This window comes from Suricata suricatta, chromosome 10 (assembly GCF_006229205.1).
Source record: "Suricata suricatta isolate VVHF042 chromosome 10, meerkat_22Aug2017_6uvM2_HiC, whole genome shotgun sequence".
Lineage (NCBI taxonomy): Eukaryota > Metazoa > Chordata > Mammalia > Carnivora > Herpestidae > Suricata > Suricata suricatta.
The window spans coordinates 43,839,725-43,859,363 of record NC_043709.1 but is presented as its reverse complement, the minus strand read 5'-3'; the positions used below and the strand labels follow the sequence as shown (position 1 = coordinate 43,859,363).

At 34.8% G+C, this 19,639-nt stretch overlaps 1 protein-coding gene across 2 annotated transcripts in view; it reads left to right on the top strand.

Annotated features, from left to right (window-relative positions):
• TBC1D15 (TBC1 domain family member 15) overlaps positions 1-19,639 on the top strand; it is a 70,880-nt gene extending 51,241 nt beyond the window's left edge. For both annotated transcript variants that reach the window (XM_029953839.1, XM_029953840.1), the window contains 7 exons: positions 2,638-2,754; positions 8,563-8,663; positions 12,895-12,994; positions 13,367-13,464; positions 16,591-16,707; positions 17,217-17,303; positions 18,294-19,639. In XM_029953839.1, the coding sequence (XP_029809699.1) occupies positions 2,638-2,754; positions 8,563-8,663; positions 12,895-12,994; positions 13,367-13,464; positions 16,591-16,707; positions 17,217-17,303; positions 18,294-18,515 (842 nt within the window). In that variant the 3' untranslated portion in view covers positions 18,516-19,639. The remainder of the gene's footprint in view (positions 1-2,637; positions 2,755-8,562; positions 8,664-12,894; positions 12,995-13,366; positions 13,465-16,590; positions 16,708-17,216; positions 17,304-18,293) is intronic.

Sequence of the window (19,639 nt, the reverse complement as noted above, 5' to 3'; positions counted from 1 at the left end):
GACCTGAGCCAAAGTCAGATTCTTAACCAACTGAGCCACCCAGGCACCTCTCTGAGGTGATACTTTAGCTTATAAATAGGAACAATTAGGAGAAATCAGCAAAAGAGACTGAGAAAAGAGCCAGAGAAAAAAGAGGGAAAACCTAAGAGTTTTGACTAGAAGTCAAGTGAAAAAAGTATTTCAAGAAGGATTCTATGATTAGGATGTCAAGTGAGATGAAGACTTGGATTGACCATTGCACAAGGTATTGAGGAGATCACTGGAGATTTTGATTGGGAGAAGTTTTGGTGAAGTGGTGGAAGTGACAGCCTGATAGGAGTGAGTTTAGAGGGAAACAGGAGGAGTGGACATGGAAACAGTATATACAGCTTTTTCAAGAAGTTTTGCTCTATATAGGAGAGAAGGGGAATGTGTAAATACAAATGCGGTTATGTGGTTAAAATAGTAGAATCCTGTGGAAGTTCTCCTTGGAGAACTGTTTTCTCAGAAATAAGAAGCAAAGTCCTCATCTGAATGCTAGAGTTGGGAGAAGATTACATGTTGGAAGCTTAAGGACAAAGAAGATGTAAAGTAGTTCTATGAATGGGGACCGGGAATGGATGAACGAAATCGAGCATGAGTGCCCGGCAGTATCAGGGGCCCACACTGAGGTTAGTCAAGGCAAATGTAAAGTGGGATCTGTTGGCGTGGTTGTATTTCGCTTCAGTCTCTTTTAGCTATAATAAGTTAGATGGAGAGTTGGATTTTTTAAATTTTCTTTAATTATAAGTACTTCCCTTATAAAATATTTTTACATGTCACTTTTGGCCCCTTTTTGTTTTCTGCCTGGTATGTCACTTCTAAATATACAAGGGGAAAGAAACACAGATAGTTCATGAGGGTACAAATAATTTTTTACCATGTTGAAACCCCTAATAAGGCAGATATTCTGATCATCATTATGACTATGTAAATTGTGCCTAGAGAGAGTTAATTAAAAAAAATAAATTTATGTACCTGTTTGTCAACATTGATTTGAGAATCAACCATTTTGATGTTTTTAAATGAAATTTTACATTTATTATGCTTTCTTTGGTATTGCTTTTCCTTACTTGCTTGAAAAACAGAACTACAGTTCTGTAGATATATACTTGCTTTTATTAAATCTAATGTAGTGTATTTTATAGAAAGCTATAATATTGTTGTAACATTCTTTAAAAATGCTGTGACAGATTTAGAATTGTCATCATATATAGATAGAATATGTGTCATCTTCTATTTGTTGGATTCTACTCTGTTGTAAAATACCTTCCCATTTCTTCACAAGTACAGGTTTACTCAGCTACCTGAAAGTAGAGCGTTCCTACGAGAGCTTTCATAAGCCTACATGGTGCAAAGCAAAGAAACAATTGCTATTAGCTTGTATGAAAGATTTCTTAAGGATTCCCACACCCCAAAAATAACCCGTCTTAGACTTTTTTGATATATTAGGGCACATCTTGCTAATAGATACACAAAATAAATTAATATAAAGCACAGATGCCCGCAGACACAGGTCAGAGCTATGGATGCTGAGTTGTAGGTCCCTTGGAAGGAGCTTGGCAGGACCCTCTGGCTGCCCAGAGGGAGCAGCTTGCTGAATGCTGTTTTTGCTTCTGGACGTTGTTTGGAAAAGTGAAAATTCTCTTCGAATTTCTTTTGGTTAGTGAAAACAGTTAACTAATGTAGGTCTTTGGAAAAGTGAAGTGGTGTAATGCAAACTTGGGAAAAGCGGGAGAATCTGTATTGACAAGGTTTTCAGTTTACTCAGTTTCATGGGGTGGAGTGTGGCAGAGAGGTCAGTTACAACTTTTAAACAGAATTGATTATAGAATAAATTAATCATTTGGAGTTTCTGTAAATTGTTTCTTCCTAATTCACTGGGGGATTCATTTGGGGAAAACCTGTTCGTTGTAAAGCCTTTCACAATTAGCTGCATTTACTCGTATCAATGTTGGGGAATTGAATTGTCAGTACAATTTGGGATATGTTCAAGGTAAAATTTCCAAATCTGTTTTCAATGTCAAGAAATTATTTCCAGCAAAATGTGGGTTTTCATTATTTCAAAATTAATACATATTGTTTATACTCATATGTAAACTGAATAATGAATATATGAGAATAAGGAAGTCATGTGTCCCGAAGATAATTATAGAACATGACAAAGATGTTGATAATGAATGAAGGAAATATGAATGAAACACATCTCTTTGATTACACTTTATTGCCTCAGAGCTTTTTTAGTACCATTTTCAAATAATATGGTTTATCACATGTATTCATGACTGGCATTTTTCTTGCTAACTAATGTGAATTATTACTTGGTATTGCTTTTAATTAATTAAAAGTGTTTTTTTCCTATTAAAAAATTTCTATGTTTAGATAAGAATTGAGAAATATGTGAAAATATACCCATAAGGAAGTGGACTGATATTTGAAAAAATATCCCAAAATCTTTCTTTATTGCATATCTGAAATAGAATTTGATGATTTTTTTCATAAACTAAAAGGTTGGCAAGTGAGTGAAATTAATCCCAAGAAGAATTTTGTAAGATGTAAGCTTTATAAGAGTCTGTTTTTTTGAAAGGTTTTTAAATATATGATGATTTTCCTCCTCAGAAAAAGATGTTAACAGAACAGATCGAACAAATAAGTTTTATGAAGGCCAGGATAATCCAGGATTGATTTTGCTTCATGACATTTTGATGACCTACTGTATGTATGATTTTGATTTAGGTAAGTTCTCTGATACCCTAATTTAAAAGCATATATATATATTTAGAATTTAAATTCATGAACCTGTTAGATGTATATAATAGCTCTGTGGGCTAGTTTCTTTAGGGAATGTTCTACTGGACTGGAAACTTAGAAGACAGTGATTCCTAGATTGTGCACTGAAGAGCACTGTGTTGTCACAGCATACTTGTGGGGCAGTGTGGGTTATTTTACATTTTCGAGAGAGTGTGAATTCTGTAGGATACCCAAGTTCAAGCTGAAGTAGTTCAGAGTTTCAACATTAGATGGCCACATTCGTCCTGATGAAGTTAGTTTTGTAAAGCAAGGCTTCAGGCCTTGCTGTGATTCAGCAGGTACCGTGTGAAAATAGATGAGGGACAGGAAAGGAGAACAGTGGTTTCCAATTAGATACCAAGGTTTGAGAAGTAGTGCAGTGCCCAACAGGTGCTGACTTCTTGGGGCCCAAACAGTTATTAAGTTGTTTGGATCTAACTACTTAATAAATGGAAATGTTAGTTATTCTCTTGAGCCTACGGGTGCTTTGGAAAAAAATTACTAATATGTTATGGAGCCTGAACTGAGAAAGTTTGGGAACTTTTGTTTGGAAAGCTTTCCTCCTTCGTGAAGCAAAATACTGGTGTGATGTCTTGGGCAAGCCATGCAGACAATTATCTAGGCCATATAAACTTAACTCTCTCTTCTTAGTAACTGTGTTTCCTACCAAATATGAGTTAGAAAGACAGGCTGGGAGGGGCAGTTGCAGCTTGCATGGTGAAGGCATGCTAAGGGGTAGAACATATAAGGAGTCAGTATTTTAAGGGATGAGAACTTAAGCTGTTTCTTCAGAGGACCAACAGGTCCTCCGAGTGTCAACCTTAGGTAAGTAAAAGTCATGGAAAGCTTGCTTTCTCCTAAGTAGAGAATGGTGCAAATGAATGGTTTTCCAGATTATTTTAATAGAGTTTGAAAAGGTTTTAGGAAAGGTAAGTAGATATTTAGTGAGCCTTGAATTATAGTACATTTTCCTCACTGTATTTATGTGAATTCCTCTTGGCTTCTTTTATATGTTAGGGGAAGATGTAAACTCTTTGTGGATCTTGGCATCAGCCTCTTTAGTGACAGTAAATGGAAAATCACAGATTTCTCTTTAAAATGTAAAATTTAGTCCTATCTATCACACCTCAATAATGAGCCTCAAATTTGATCATTGAAAACCTATTGGTAGAGTAGTGCTTTTCAGGTTAGAGAATGCTCTCACACTTGATTTTGACTCTAATAGCAGTCTTTAAAAGAAGTGGGGAAGTCATCCCAATTTTATGAGTAAGGTTATATTGATTCAGAGAGTGACTAAGGGTTGTACAAGTAGTAAATATTGGACTGGAGTAGAGACAGGTCTTTTTTTCTTTTTTTTTTTTTTAATTTACGTTTGAGAGACAGAGAGAGACAGCATGAGCAGGGGAGGGTCAGAGAGAGAGAGATACAGAATCTGAAAGCAGACTCTAGGCTCTGAGCTAGTTGTCAGCACAGCTCAGGTGCGGGGCTCGAACCCACGAACTGTGAGATCATGACCTGAGCCGAAGTTGGATGCCCAACTGACTGAGCCACCCAGGTGCCCTGAGACCCAGGTCTTTATTTCAGACTGGCATTTTTACCTTTACATCCATCACACTGACCCATTGCCATTTTACTGTAGGAAATAGACCATTGTCTTAGGGAATGGAGGCATTGCCCTGTACTCTCAGATGATAATTTTGCGATAGGAATTCATGCATATTCTTTGGAGTTCGTTTGTGAATGCTCAGTTTTTTCAGGGCATAGTCTCAGACCAGCTAACTATATAAATGCTGTCTTCATTTGTCTCTATTAATCTCTCATTCTTTCTGGTCAAGTACTTAAGTTATCTGAAACATAGTCAGGGTTTTTGTTAAGAATTCTGGCCTTGTGAGAAGCCAGTGTTTTCATAAAGCAGTGGACCAAATTTCTTGCCTTTTACTCATGGCAAAGTACCTGGGCTGCTGTAAATTTACTCTTGTAGGTAATTCTATCATATTGAGTTGTTTGGCTTCATAGATGATATAGGTGAGGTATAGGCATATTTACATTGAATACAATCTCATTAATAGTGAGGAAGGAGACAAAAATTACCAAAAGCAGACAACTCAAGGAAGGATAATTTTTCGTTAGTGCAAAGACACTACACTTAGGATGTTTCTATGGGAGATATCTTTTTTAATTATATATGTACATAATGATTCTAAATAACCAATAAGACATTAAGTTATATTTGAAATACTGTATGAAGGCAGAGGGTGTAATTAAAAAGGTGATTTCCAACTCCTCTAAGATTTTTGATACTCTAAGGGCTAAGGTTCAGTTAACCTGGAAATTGACCTATATGTAGGTGAAGTTTTTCTTTTCAGTGTAAGAAAGTGTATGCTAGGATAAGGTTCATGTCTCACACCCACCCCCTCTGAAACAAATTTGCTGTGGAGATAATTTTAGGGAACTACTTGAGAAATTGTAGTAGTGCTGATTAAGATGTGCATCAGTCAGCACTACTGCAGGATCTTAGTGTCACTGAATGCTAATTTAAACAGCTTTAATCTTTCTTTAATTAAAAGGAAGTTGTATATTAATTCCACCCCCGCAACTCATGACATACCCCAAAGAACATCATGTATAAAATAAAATAGATTAAAAGCAACTAGAGAATGAAGATTAATTTGACTACTTGCTTCAGCTAAGACTTGTATAAGAAATATGGTAGTGATCCCATATGAAAGCTGAAGACTTAAATGATTAAATTAGCTTCTTAGAAATTTTCATTCATTATAACTTTATAATAAAGCACTTTTTTTCCTAGACGAAAGGTGCTTGTAAATCTTTTGAATAGCACACTTTGAAATATTTTTATTATAGAGGTGCCTGGGTGGTTCAGATGGTTGGGCGTCCGAGTTCGGTTCAGGTCATGATCTTATAGTTTGTGAGCTCAAGGCCCACATCAGGCTCTGTGCTGACAGCTCGGAGCCTGGAGCCTGCTTCGGATTCTGTGTCTCCCTTTCTCTCTGACCCTCCCCTGCTTGTGTGCTTTTTCTCTCTCTCAAAAATAAATAAACATTAAAAAAAATTTTTTTTTAATCTAAACTAATTAGAGCATGAAAGAAATTGTATCTGAATTCAGCAAAGTGCAAAAGAGTACTACTTTACCAGGTCTGGTTGTATACAATCTATAATAAAAGTATTTCTTTAAAACCATTTTTTTTGACATTTACTCGTTTTTGAGAGAGAGCAAGCATGAGTGGGGGAGGGGCAGAGAGAGAGGGAGACAGACAGACAGACAGACAGACAGAATCCGAAGCAAGCTCCAGGCTCTGAGCTGTCAGCACAGAGCCTGATGTGGGGCTAGAACCCACAGACTGAGATCATGACCTGAGCCAAAGTCAGAGGCTTAACCAACTGAGTCACCCAGGCGCCCCTGATTGAGCCATTCATTATGTTAGTTATTACATTCACGGTGTCAGTGCCATCTAGAGGAGTTCCGATGTAACAATTTAGTCTTCCTTCTAACCCACTTACTCTTCTTTAGAAGTGTTTTTATTAGGGTTCTCCAGGGAAGCAGAACCATTAAGATTATGTATTTTTATATATTTTTTTGTGTTTATATATTTTTATGTATTTAACATACGTATTCAGAGAGAGAAAGAGGGAGTGAAAGAAAGAAAAAGATTTCTTCTGAGATGTTGGCTCGCAATGATTCTGGAGACTGAGAAGTCCCACAATCTGCTGCCTGTAAGCTGGAGACCTGGGAAAGCCTGAGAGCAGGAGAGCCAGCAGATCTGCAAGGCATGAGAACTAGGAGCTTTAAAAAGCAGTAGATCAGTGTCCCAGTTCAAAGAGCTAGGGAGAGAGCACATTCCACTTTCCTCCATCTTTTTGTTCTGTGCAGGCTCTTCATGGACCAAGTGGTATCCACCACATTGCGGGAGGGGCAGGATCTGCTTTCATCAGTTCACCAACTCAGATGCTAATCTTTTCTAGAAACACTTTCAGGACATTCACAGAAATAATGTTTAACCAGGCATCCGAGTGTCCTGCAGCCCACTCAAGTTGATGCATAAAACTAATCATCACAAGTGTGCAGGATTTTAAAAAGCCTGTGATAAATTTGTCGAAATACTTACATTTAGATATCATGCCGTATGCCATTTTTCTCTGGCACTTTTCTCCAAATATTTGGTAACTTTGTTGTCTGGCAGTGTGATAATTGGATGCCCACCATGGCAACCCAAGTGTTCTTTCATGCTAATGCGAGTAGAGCCATACTTTTCCACAGGTTATCATGTTGTCATTGATAGGAACGTAGGAGTAGATGATGGGCCGGGGCTCAGAGCAGAAGACAAACTTCTGTTTGTAAGGTGATCCCGAAGCGATCTGAGTTGCCTCTCTGTTATAGCTCTAATCTGAAGTTTTCTCAAGAGACTCTGGCATACATGCTTCCTGAAGTCATCTTTTAAAGTTTTATTCCAAAATAAGGAAGAGAGATGCAGAATTGTGTATCATTTCTAGCAGAAATTTCCTCTTCCCTTTCAAAATATATACTCTTTTAATGGCTTCAGGTCACATAGATTTTTGTGAATGATAAGAATGTAAGCTTTGGACTTGCTCGTGAAAGACCATATTTTCCATGACTTCAAGGTACTATTTGAAAAAAATCTCCATGTAACTTTAACAGATGTACCAAAGTTACCAAAGTTGAATGATAATCTGTGTGTAAAAAGCCTTCATATGAACCTTCGCCCCTTTGTTGCTTCAGGAATGTGTCTTAAATCTGAAATCAGTTGTAAAACAGTTAAGAAAATTGAGAGTTTTATAAGGTGGAACTTATGTAAGCCTGACATGTTAAGTTGAAAAGCAAAACCAAGACTTTCTGTTTAAGTGAGGGGCCTGTGTCTTAAACTTTCCAGTTTTCCTTTTTAATCAAGGGCTGTAATTGTCTTGACTGAGAATTATAACAACATCCAGAGAGAGGTGGTCAGAGTGGTTGTTTCAGGTAGAAAATATTGATCGAATTAAACCCAGTTGCTAGCATTGGTTGTACATAGAGTAACTAGAGAAAGGCAAGAAGAACATAGATAGGACTATTTAAAAGAAGTACATAACTTTGTGCTTCTTTTGGTTTAGATTACCAGTGAGTGATGTGGTGGTTAAAGCAGTTGGACCCTTTTTAAAAGTTCTTATTTTATTTGGCTTGTTCATGCCCGTTAGGTGCTGTTGACTACCCGGGCCCTAAAATTCCCCACCCCCACTCCTACGCCCCACTTGACTCACACTTTTTCTTTTGATTTTTTTTTTTAAACTTATCTCTGACTGGTCCTTCTCAAATGTCTTTTGGATATATACTCTTACATTTGCTGTTCCCCTGGGTTTAGTAATCATAGTAATTTTGCCCATTAATTTTTAATAATACTATCCTTTCTTGATAGTGATGTCCACACTAAGACACAGCTATGTTTCTGTGTCTTATGTGTGTGTGTGTGTATGTGTGTGTATAATATGTATATGCATATTATATATATGTAATAGCAGTTATATATCTGCTTGGCATCTCAGTCTAGGACAACTCATCTTTATCTGATTGCTAGACCTCCTCCTTGTTTATTTTCTTTTCTTGGTAAATGTTAATATCCACCAGTTTCTGAAATGAAAGAAAAGATGAAATTTAAGATGAAATTGTAATGATCTGCACAGACAGGTTACATAAAGCTTAGATTTTCAGAGACGTGATTTTTTTTTCCCCCCTATTCTTAGGGTATGTTCAGGGAATGAGTGACTTACTTTCCCCTCTTTTATATGTGATGGAAAATGAAGTGGATGCCTTTTGGTGCTTTGCTTCCTATATGGACCAAATGGTAAGAACAGGGGCTCATCCCTTTAATCAAACTAATTTTGAAAATTTTAATTGTATAATCTTATTATATAAGATTGATGTTTACATTTAACCAGTTATGGTGGAACTTATATATTATTCCATGTTGCTTGTTTCTTTGTTTCTTTTTTTAAAATGTTTATTTTTGAGAGAGAGAGAGGGAGAGCAGGGGAGGGGCAGAGAGAGAGGGAGACAAGAGACAGAGAATCCCAAGCATGCTCTGCACTGTCAGTGCATGAAAGAAAAACCCACAAACTGTGAGATCATGACCTGAGCCAAAATCAGGAGTGGGACACTTAACCAACTGAACCACCCAGACACCCCTGTTTGTTTCTTTTTTTAAATCGCCTTTTCAAGGGACTTGAAAATACTGACATTGTTTTTAATACAAGAAGTAGATAGTAATTGTAGCACAAAAATAATCAGGATTTAATATTAGTAAATGCCTATATTCTGCAGAAGGCTATGAGTCATTATAGAATATTGATGAAGTAGATTAATTTAGTTCTTGTGAAGTAGTTGAACCTCATATCATCTGTTTCAGAGATAAAGCTTAGTCATGCCAAGTAATATCCTTACTTTTTGTGAACATTTTTGGATTTTGCCATTATAGTGACTGATTTTTCTTCTAGATTTCTGAACTATTCATAATGGTGACACTTTCTTAGTAATTCATTGTTATTTTCTTAGAAGCATGTGATTATTAGAGTTGAACTATGTTTATATATACATATTATTACAAAGAACATTTTATCTGTTATCACTGATATTATCTTGGAGACAGAATTCTGGGACAATAGCACAAAGTATTAACAGGGAAATAAAATAGAACAGCTTCTCAAGTAATCTGTTAGAAAGGAAAAAATAGAAGAGGGCTAAGAGTAGATAAAGGCATATGAAATCCCAAGACCTGACTGGAGTAGGTCACTGTGCTGTTTCAGAGTAAAACTGATACCCTTGCCGCTGGACCTTGATGTTGGGTATTCAGATGGCTTGCTCGCAGGAGGATAAAGATTTTGAATATATAATCATTTAAAAGGATTCCGTGTAACATAGGGTTTAACTCAGTTTCTAGGATACAGATGTGGAATTTAGAAGTAGTATCCTTCTCTGTCTTCCTTACGTTTCTTCTTCCTCTCTTGGGAATTAGCTTGCCAATTTTTTCCACTTTTACCTATTTCTTCAAGTCTCTTATTCCATGGTTCCAACTCATCCTCACTACTTCTCCTTTTCCAAATGCATATTTGATAAGATTTGAGAGTTAAAAAATATATTTTACTGTTAAGTTAATAAGTATTTCAAACTACATAGTCATGACCATGAGTTAATGTTTTGGATTATTTGGAACGATTATTAATTGCAGTAATCTGCTAATATCATAGTTTGTATTCCTTACCTTTTTGATTGATTTGATTTTACCTGCCTTCTTAGTTCCAATTACTCCCAAGTGCTCTAGAAACCTGAGGCATTTGTTATAAAGGTCTGTACAACTGATACTAATTGTGTAAAAACTGTTGTCTGCCTTTCTTGTGTTTTTGTTGTTTATCCTCTTTTCACTAGAGCTAGTATGTTCCTTGATCAAAGGGTCATGTCCTTGTTTAAGTAGTTCTCTGGTATGCTTCCAGAATTTTCCTAATGCCAACATGAGGTTTTTATGCAACAGATTTTTGTAGAATAAACACATGAATATTTCCCCAGTGCTTAGACATTTATAGTAAGTATTCCAAAAGAATTAACATGAACATATTGATTGAATTTCGATTTTTATAGTGATAGTTTTCATAATATTGAGCCAATATTGGCATGTGCGAACAGTTGGCTTACAATGTCATATACATACATGCGTGCATAAGACTTGTGCATGTATTTAGGTTTCAGATGTAAAGACTTTTTGAACAGCTGTAATCTACACTTTATGGTCTATTTGTCATTTTTGTGTATGAAGATTCAAATTCTTTCTTCTTTTTCATAGTAAGTGTTTCTGTGTTTGCCTTTTCTATTGAGGATGGTCTGGGGATTTTTCTAGTCTTTATTCTAAAAAAAATCTCTTAATATATTGTCTACTAACATTTTTGTCATATTTGAATAAAAGGGTAATATGTTGCAATCAAAATAATCTGCATGATTATTTTTTACTGCATTGCTATTGGTTTGGTGTCCTTAAATCTATACTGCTGTTTGACTCCTTCTTTTTGTTTTACAGCTTTATTTCATGTAAGTTTTTATTTCTTTTGTGATGACTGAAACTAGTATCTATAGATTTACTTTTGTTATTTTTACTTACATCTAATGTAGGTGTAGGTATAGACTGTCTGTTATAGAAGTGTTAGCAAAATGAGCTAATGAACTTTCTTACACCCACCTATTTGTTTTGTCACATAATTTAGTTCCTTTCTTCTCCTCACCTCCCTGATATATACCACATGTGTATATACATACATATGGATATATATGAGCATGTGTATGTGAATATACATGTGTATGTACATATGCATACATATTTTCTTACAGATACAATTGAAGCTATTTGTATATCCATTGTTGATCTAATTTTCCCTTCTTTAGGAGTAGCTACTTTTCCAGAGTTGTCTTCTATCATTTAGGGAGTGCTTCTTTTTACAGCAGAGTGTGCCATGTTGGTACTCCCAAAATAACTCTAGCCTTTGGCTGTCGTAATAAAAATTATGCTGTTAATCAGAGAGGTAATTTTGCCTTTGGCTTACAGGTCAATGTGGTAAAGGTGAAGAAACAATATCCCAAAGGCTTGTGTCAGTCTAGTAAACTAGTTCTTTAAGGCATAAAAGAAAAATCAGTTTTTTGAGAATCAGTAGCTTTAATTAATTTATTTTTTTAAACCAAGAGTGGTGCTCTGTCTCCAAAACTAAAAAAGAAGTGTGAGGGAGGAGATGTTGTCCTTGGGTTTTTTAATAAGCATTAGGACAGTAGGTTACTATAGAGGAGTTGGGCACGTGGATTAAAAGGATCAGAATGACCTAAGGAACTTTCCAGTTATTTTGGTCTCACCACCCACCTCCCAACCCTTGACTAAAGTTTTGGTAGGGAGTTTACTCAACTTTGCCGATGAATGAAAGTATGCAAACCATAGCTTTTCTCAAACTTAGTGATTTCAGGACCCCTTTACACTCTTCAATATTACTGAAGACGCTGAGAGCGTTTGTTTGTGGAGGTTCTATCTTTTCATGTTTATCATCTGAAAAATTAATACTGAGAAATATATATTATTTAAAAATAACAACAAACCTTTATACCTTAACATCTATAACACTTCTGTAATGAAAAGTAACTTTTCCAAACGGAAACAGATTACTGAGGATTGTTTTCCATTTTCTTTAATGTCTAGTTTAATGGAAGACAGTTGAATTTTCTTTTGTTTTTTTAAAGTTTTTTGTATGTCTTTATTTTGAGAGAGAGAGGCAGAAAGTGAGCAAGGGAAGGGCAAAGAGAGAGGGAGACACAGAATCTGAAGCAGGCTCTAGGCTCTGAGCTGTCAGCACAGAGCCCGATATGGGGCTCAAACCCACGGACTTGAGATCATGATCTGAGCTGCAGTTGGACGCTTAACTGACTGAGCCACCCAGGTGCCCCGACAGTTGGATTTTCTTATCTGCTCTTGTGTTCAGACTCTTGCAGTGTCACTACTCATATAGCCCTTTATACTTGGGGGAGAATTTAAAGTGCAAAATGCATATAATATATTGGAATTGTCATGAAAATGGTTTTGACTTCATAGATTCCCTAGTGTCATCAAATTTAAGAAATAATCAAGGTAATTAGTTCTTTAAAATGAAGTGTATATTAAAGCTAAAGTTAATTTTACTTTATATGACAACTTGAAGAAATATTTACCAGTGGAGGTGATTTGATCAAAGTGTATTTTCCAAGTGTGTATTTCTTTGACCAAGCTTCTTATTTGATGTAAGGAATAAGTGTTATCTGTTACAGCTCTGCATTCTTCTTTATCTAAGTCAAATGAATAGAGGAAAACAGTATTCCTTATTGATTCCAAGGATTCTCTTCCCTCCTTTTTAATGTTGCTTTAGCTTTGTAATTTGTTGTGATTTTTAAAAAAATATAACCAGTGTGGTATAAATCCAGCATTTGTCTTTAGACTCCTGCTTTAGCTATCAGTTGATTTTGTATTATAAGTATGTATTCAGTATTACTTATGTAGTAACATTTATTTCCCTTTAAAGCATCAAAATTTTGAAGAACAAATGCAAGGCATGAAGACCCAGCTAATTCAGCTTAGTACTTTACTTCGATTGTTGGACAGTGGATTTTGCAGTTACTTAGGTAAGTTTAGTTAATCAAATTATATACCTAGCAAATTGTAGGGCAATATACAGAGAGAAAAAAATGTAAAGAACTGTCTTAAAGACACATACACTCTATCGCTGTTGCCTGAGTTCCTCTGAGAAATAAAAGTGTGGTAGCAAACGTTATGCCTTAAAGAAGTTTATTCATAAAATGAATTATTGTTATTTTATGGTTTTCTTTTAAACAAATTTGAATAATTGTTTCCATGAATTAGTAGACGGCAATTAAATTTCTAGGACTTCTAGTAGCTTAAGCTGGGTAGAAAAATCTGAGTTTGAAATAGGTCACTGTATTCTGAGATAATTAATGTAAGAGTAAGCCATACATATATTTTTGTTTTCTGTATAGAATCTCAGGACTCTGGATACCTTTATTTTTGCTTCAGATGGCTTTTAATCAGATTTAAAAGGGAATTTAGTTTTCTAGATATTCTTCGATTATGGGAGGTAAGTTCTTAAATTATTATATAAACATAATCTTTATTATGGAAAGAAACACCTTATTCAATAGAGTATAAATGAATCATAATAGCCTGATATTTCTAAAGCAAGTCTGTTATAAAATTCTGATGTTTTTTTTGTGGGCTTTCCTTAAAACGTTATGATCTTGAATTGATTATCTGGTCTTTAGAGCATTTTTCTATAAATCACAAACCTCATGAGGTTTTGGGGCCACTAGATTTCCCAGAACAAGTTCTCCAGATCATTTGCATTTGTTCTTTGCTTGGGAGGCTTGACTTTATGTGAGACTCCGCTACATTCTGGTATAGGTTTGTATAGAGTTCAAGGAAGTTTTGACAGGCCAGTCCGTTGAGGTAGTACTTTGTTTGTAGTCTGAAGTATTGGGAGGGAGCTGATTTGTGTTTTGCTTTTTTAAAGAAATTGAAGTTAGAGAAAAATATTAATAATGTAACACACAGCTCATGAATCTGTGACCATTTAATTTCTACCTGATATTTTGCTTGTTTGCACCAATAGTGTGCAATGACATCATATTTAACACTAAGGCAAGAGTCTTAATATTCAGATTTTCATGGATACCTCCAAATATGTCCTTAGAATAAATTTCAGGATACCTCTAAATCAAAGAGTAGTCAGTTTTTATGGCTGTTGATAGATTTGCCAAATTGTTTTCAAGAAGAGGTGAGAAGTCTTTATTTTTTAGTATGTGCACACCAAAGATAGGAAAGGTCACATTTAATTACTGGCAGCCATCTTGAACTCTGACCTGATTACCTTAGCTAATTACTTGGGTTGAGGAGATGGAACATATTGTGGATTAAAAACAAATTTTTCACCATACATATTTAACATACATATGTAAACAGTTTTCCATATTTACTTCATTTTTTTTCTAAGAAAAATAATTAAAGATATAACTAAAATCTTTGAAAACAGAAAATTATTATATTCTTCTAAAATAATTGTTAACGGATCAGTGTGCTTGTACAATAGAATATTGCTGTAGTGACTAACTGCTACCTTATCTTCATAAAGATTAGGGATTACAGAAACTCTCCTAAGAGAGGGATGGGAGAAGTAATCCATTTGGGTAATGAGTAGACTTACATATAGTGGAACCCCTGTGCCCTCTGAGGCTTTTACAGCTGGAAATTGGTTCCTGTACAATTGACTACCATTAGAGAAGGTGCCGTGCATACTGAAGGATCATTGCTTTGTGTAGGATAACTTCCTCTGTTTGAAATTAGAGGCAAAATCACCTGTTCTTTACCTAGAATCATATTGAATTTAATGAAAATTTATTTTTTGAGGGTTGTCATGAAATTTAATCTTAAAGGTTTTATAGTTAAGCGAAAAAAAAAAAAAACAAAAAAACAGTAATCATCACATCCTAATTTTCCAGTAAATACTTTGTGGGCAACATTGTACTTTTCAAAAATGTATTTATTTATTGTTTGTTTCTTTGTTTTGTGGGGGTTTTATGTTACTTTTAAATTTTATTGGAGAGAGAAGGAGCATGCAAGCAGCGGGGGGAGGGGGAGAGAGAGGCAGAGGGGGAGGCAGAGAGAGAATCTCAAGCAGGCTCCACCCTCAGTATGGAGCCCCATGTGGGGCTCTGTCCCACAACCCTGGGGTCATGACCTGAGCTGAAACAAGAGTTGGACACTCAAGGCACCTCTATTTTTAAATCAGTATAATTGACATATGGTATTATATTAGTTTAGTGTACAACAGCAATTCAGCATTTACATACATCACAAAATGGTCTCCATGATAGATATAGTTACCATGTGTCACCATACAAATTTATGTCAGTATTATTGACTGTATTCCCTGTGTTGTACTGGAATTGTATACTCTTAATCCCCTTCCCCTAATTTGCCCATCCACCCATCATCCTCTTTCTACTTTTGACAACCACCAGTTGGTTCACTATATGGAATCCTACTTTTTTTTTTTAAATTTTTTATGTCTTTATTTTATTTTGAGAGAGAGAAGCAGAGAGCAAGCAGGGGAGGGGCAGAGAGAGAGGGAGACACAGAATCTGAAGCAGGCTCCAGGCTCTGAGCTGTCAGCACAGAGTCCGATGCGGGGCTTGAACCCACAGACTGTGAGATCATGACCTGAGCCAAAGTCGGATGCTTAACTGAGTGAGCCACGTAGGTGCCCCTGGAATTCTATTTTAAAGTTTATCAGTTTGATTAAATAGATGCCTCAGCTTCTTTTTTAAAAAATTAATTGAGAATATTACTTTATAGTTAGAATAATCCTCAGTCTATTTACCAAATAAATTGAACTTTTAATGAAAACTTTGAGGTTAATTGCATTGTAATTAAACTTTCAAAAATTGAATTTACTCTGAAAATTATTCAACTTGATTTACTTCTGACGAAGGAAAAACATTTCAGGTATTCTTTGTGTGGGTCTTGTAATTTTTCCAGGTAAGATATTATTCTGTATATTAACAGGAGGCAATTAAGGCCTTAAATTTGAGGCCATTATCTCTATTTAGGATGTGCAGCTATTGATTGAATGTTTTATACATTTAGGTATAAATTTTGCACAGTTGATTCAGTTTTTGTCACAATCAGGGATACTCTGTGTTATGTAATATAATGTAGAGCTCTCAAGGGTGGTTTTGATTTCATGTACTATTTAACAATTTTTCCATTCAGGATTTAGCTTTCTCATCTCCCCCACCTTCCTCCCAAACATGAGAGTGAAGATGATCTAAAAGTGAGAAACTGAAGGGCCAGAGAAATACTGAAAATGCCTCTAATCCTTATACGTTAAATTTAAACTCATGGATGTAGCTTCTTCATTAATATCATTCGTCATATAGGTTAGGCTCAGTGATTTGAGAATTATAGTTACTTAAAGGGCCACATTTGGAATTCATCTCATTCACATAGTATTGACCTTGATGTTGGTCATTATGTAGGTAAAAGTTAAGACTTCTCTTCTCTACTTCTCATTTCCTAACTAGAAAAACAGTGGTCTACCCCCATCTAGGCACCTTCTGCTTTGCATAGAAGTCATTGAGAGTTCAGTGTTGTTTTTGTGAGGAAAATATTTTATAATACAGTTTACTAAATAGTTTATTTTTTATAGGTAATGTGGACCGAACTCCCATGTAAAAATTTCCATCTTCTTCTCTGTTGTGCTATTCTGGAATCAGAAAAGCAGCAAATAATGGAAAAGCATTATGGCTTTAATGAAATACTTAAGGTAGTTATTCCTTTAATTTAGATTTTAATATTTTGGCTCTTTCTTCTGTTTGGTGGTACTGATACACAAACATTTCTTGGAGCTTTATTGAATCCCTTGAGTAAAACTTAAATTACACTTTGTACTAGGACTGACTCTGAGAATGACAGTTCGTTGAATACATACTGGCCAGTTATTTTTACCTGGCTAATTAGGAAGAAAGAGAAATTTAACAAATGCTCTTTAATGTAGTTTAGTTTTCTAAAAAAAATAATTGTCTTTTGCTTATAACTTTGAGATGGTAGACTTGGGACAGCTGCTGGATTTAATGTTCCATAAGCTTATTAGCTATTCTTTAACTTTAAAACTGAAAGATATATTGAATCTCCTGTATATTTGTAGTATGTGAATATTTTTATTTTACAGATTTTATATGCAGTGAAATATAACTGGTAATAAATTGTTTATATAGGAGAATATAATAGTGCTTTTAGTTTCAATTATCATTTTATTTTATGGATTCATTTTAGCATATCAATGAATTGTCCATGAAAATTGATGTGGAAGATGTACTATGCAAGGCAGAAGCAATTTCTCTACAGATGGTAAAATGCAAGGTATACAGTGTTTTAAATAATTGTAAGGGTTTTTTGTTTGTATGTTTTTGGTGGGCTGAGGTCAAGAAAGAATTTTTCTTCATAGAAATAAGATAAAGGCAGTCTTAGGTTGAAGGCAGATACCAAGGATTGGCTAGCATTTTGTTTACCATTATGGAGTTATAGCACTTAATTGAAAACAGTTGATTAATTATGCTAGATAAGAAACATAGTACAGCAAAATGGCAAACATAATGAAAACATTTCTGCAACAACTAAAGGGGCTATAGAATTGAAGTATTGATTGATGTATTATCCAATCGAATTAGTGAATCTAGAGTAGGACTCATATTAAATGTGGTATCCCCAAATAAAGATGATGCTAATCAGAAATAATTAAATGGGTAGTATTAGTCGATGTCTTTACATTTCTATCCGTGATGCTCTCAGTTATTTCTAAAAACAAGGCAAACTTGATGTGTTATGTTCTGAATTCAAACTGAATCATTCTCTTCTGTTGTATTTTGGCTTTTGTGTTTTTATGAGAGTTTCTTTTTGGTCTTTGTGTCAAATACCTATGGTTCCCTTCTGCCCACATTTATTTGATAGCTATTCTGTTTAAAATACGTGACTGAGACACTTCTTTCTTTAAGGAACCTTGGGTATTAAGGAGGAAGGATAATGTAAATAAGATCTTAGTTAATATCTAAGATACTATAATAACCAGGAGAATGAAATAAATGCTAAATACTAGAAAACTTACATATGCGGGAATGGTAGGGTGGGATGGAGAGTGACTAATTCAGAATAGAAGTTCAGGGAACCACTTAGGAAAAAACTGGTTAGGATTTCATTTGAAGAAGGTGTGTGTGAGAAGATATGTTAACAGTTACACTGTTAGAATAACTCTTCAGATTCTGGAATCCGTGTAGTCCTAACTCCAAGTGTTATTTTGTGATTGCTTTTCCTCTATAGTGACTGATGGTTTTGTGTTTGATTTTGCTTACTCAGGAATTGCCACAAGCAGTTTGTGAGATCCTGGGGCTTCAGGATAGTGAGGTTGCAACACCAGATTCAGACACGGGTGAAGATGAAAACATTGGCATGCCTAGTTGTGCTACGTCTACGTTTCAGAGTGATTCCCTGCGTGTACTTGCTACCAGTGGAGCCAGAGATGACGGCCCAACACAGATATCAGTATCCCCAGATGTTAGCAGATTAACACTTGCATGATCATTCTTCTTGCTTAATTTTTGAAGAGACACTTTGTTGCAACCTTTTTCAAGTACTTGAAAGGTGGAAATTTAAAATCTTGGTATTGATCATGCTTTAAGGTTCATGGAAAGAAAATGTACTGACGTTCTTGCATTAAAGCTTTACAAAGATTTAAACTAATTATTTTTGTAGTTACTTCTACCAAATAGCCTTTCCTTTTCAATAACATTCCTTAGTATTTTTATAGTCAAGTACATTTTATTTTCTTGCTGATGAACTGGAATTGGATAAATATTACAAGTGGATGAGTTGGAAATTATGCACTTTGAAAAACATTCACTTTGTTTAAGTTTAGTGGGGTTTGGATTTGATTAAATTAAATGTTAGGCCTTTCTATAGCATTCTAAGCTGAGAAGTAGATTGTGTTACCCAAGTGATGAAATAAAAGAATTTGTTTTTCTCTATTGTTTACAACCATACTCAGCTTAAATATTTATGCTGGTTGAATGTGATTTAAATTGGATATTTTCATCAATGCAACTTAATGTGTAGATAAAAAGAGATATTTCAACCATAATAAGTGGATTGGCAGTATATTTTTTACATTGAACTTTTCTTCACTTGTATATAAAGACTATATAATAAGTACTTATTTATGAGTATAAGAAAGGATAGGTGTATTTTCTTTAACTGAGTAAACTTGATTATTGATTTATATAACCAACCTGATTTGACAAAAGTAATACATAGCTTCAATATGAGATCTTTTTCAGAACTATTTTCTTAACCAGACATTTATTTCATGAGACTACATTCAACCCTATACCTTGTGTAATTTTAAAATTAATTGCTTATAATCTCACTTTACTAATAATGTGTTTATTATCTTTCCTAATAATGCATTAACTGATTAATCAGGTCTTTAAATTTTTATAAAATGCTCTTTGCAAAAAGCTTATGTCAAAAAATTCAATATACTATCATGAGTCTCAAAAAATACTCTTTTGTATATGAACGAAGCTGTTGTTTTTACCATGCAGTGTTGCATGATTTTAAGTTATGTGGAATTAACATAACTGATTCCGTTTTAATTGTAATTTGTTAACTCCTGTACATATCATTAAAATAAATTTGAAGTTGAA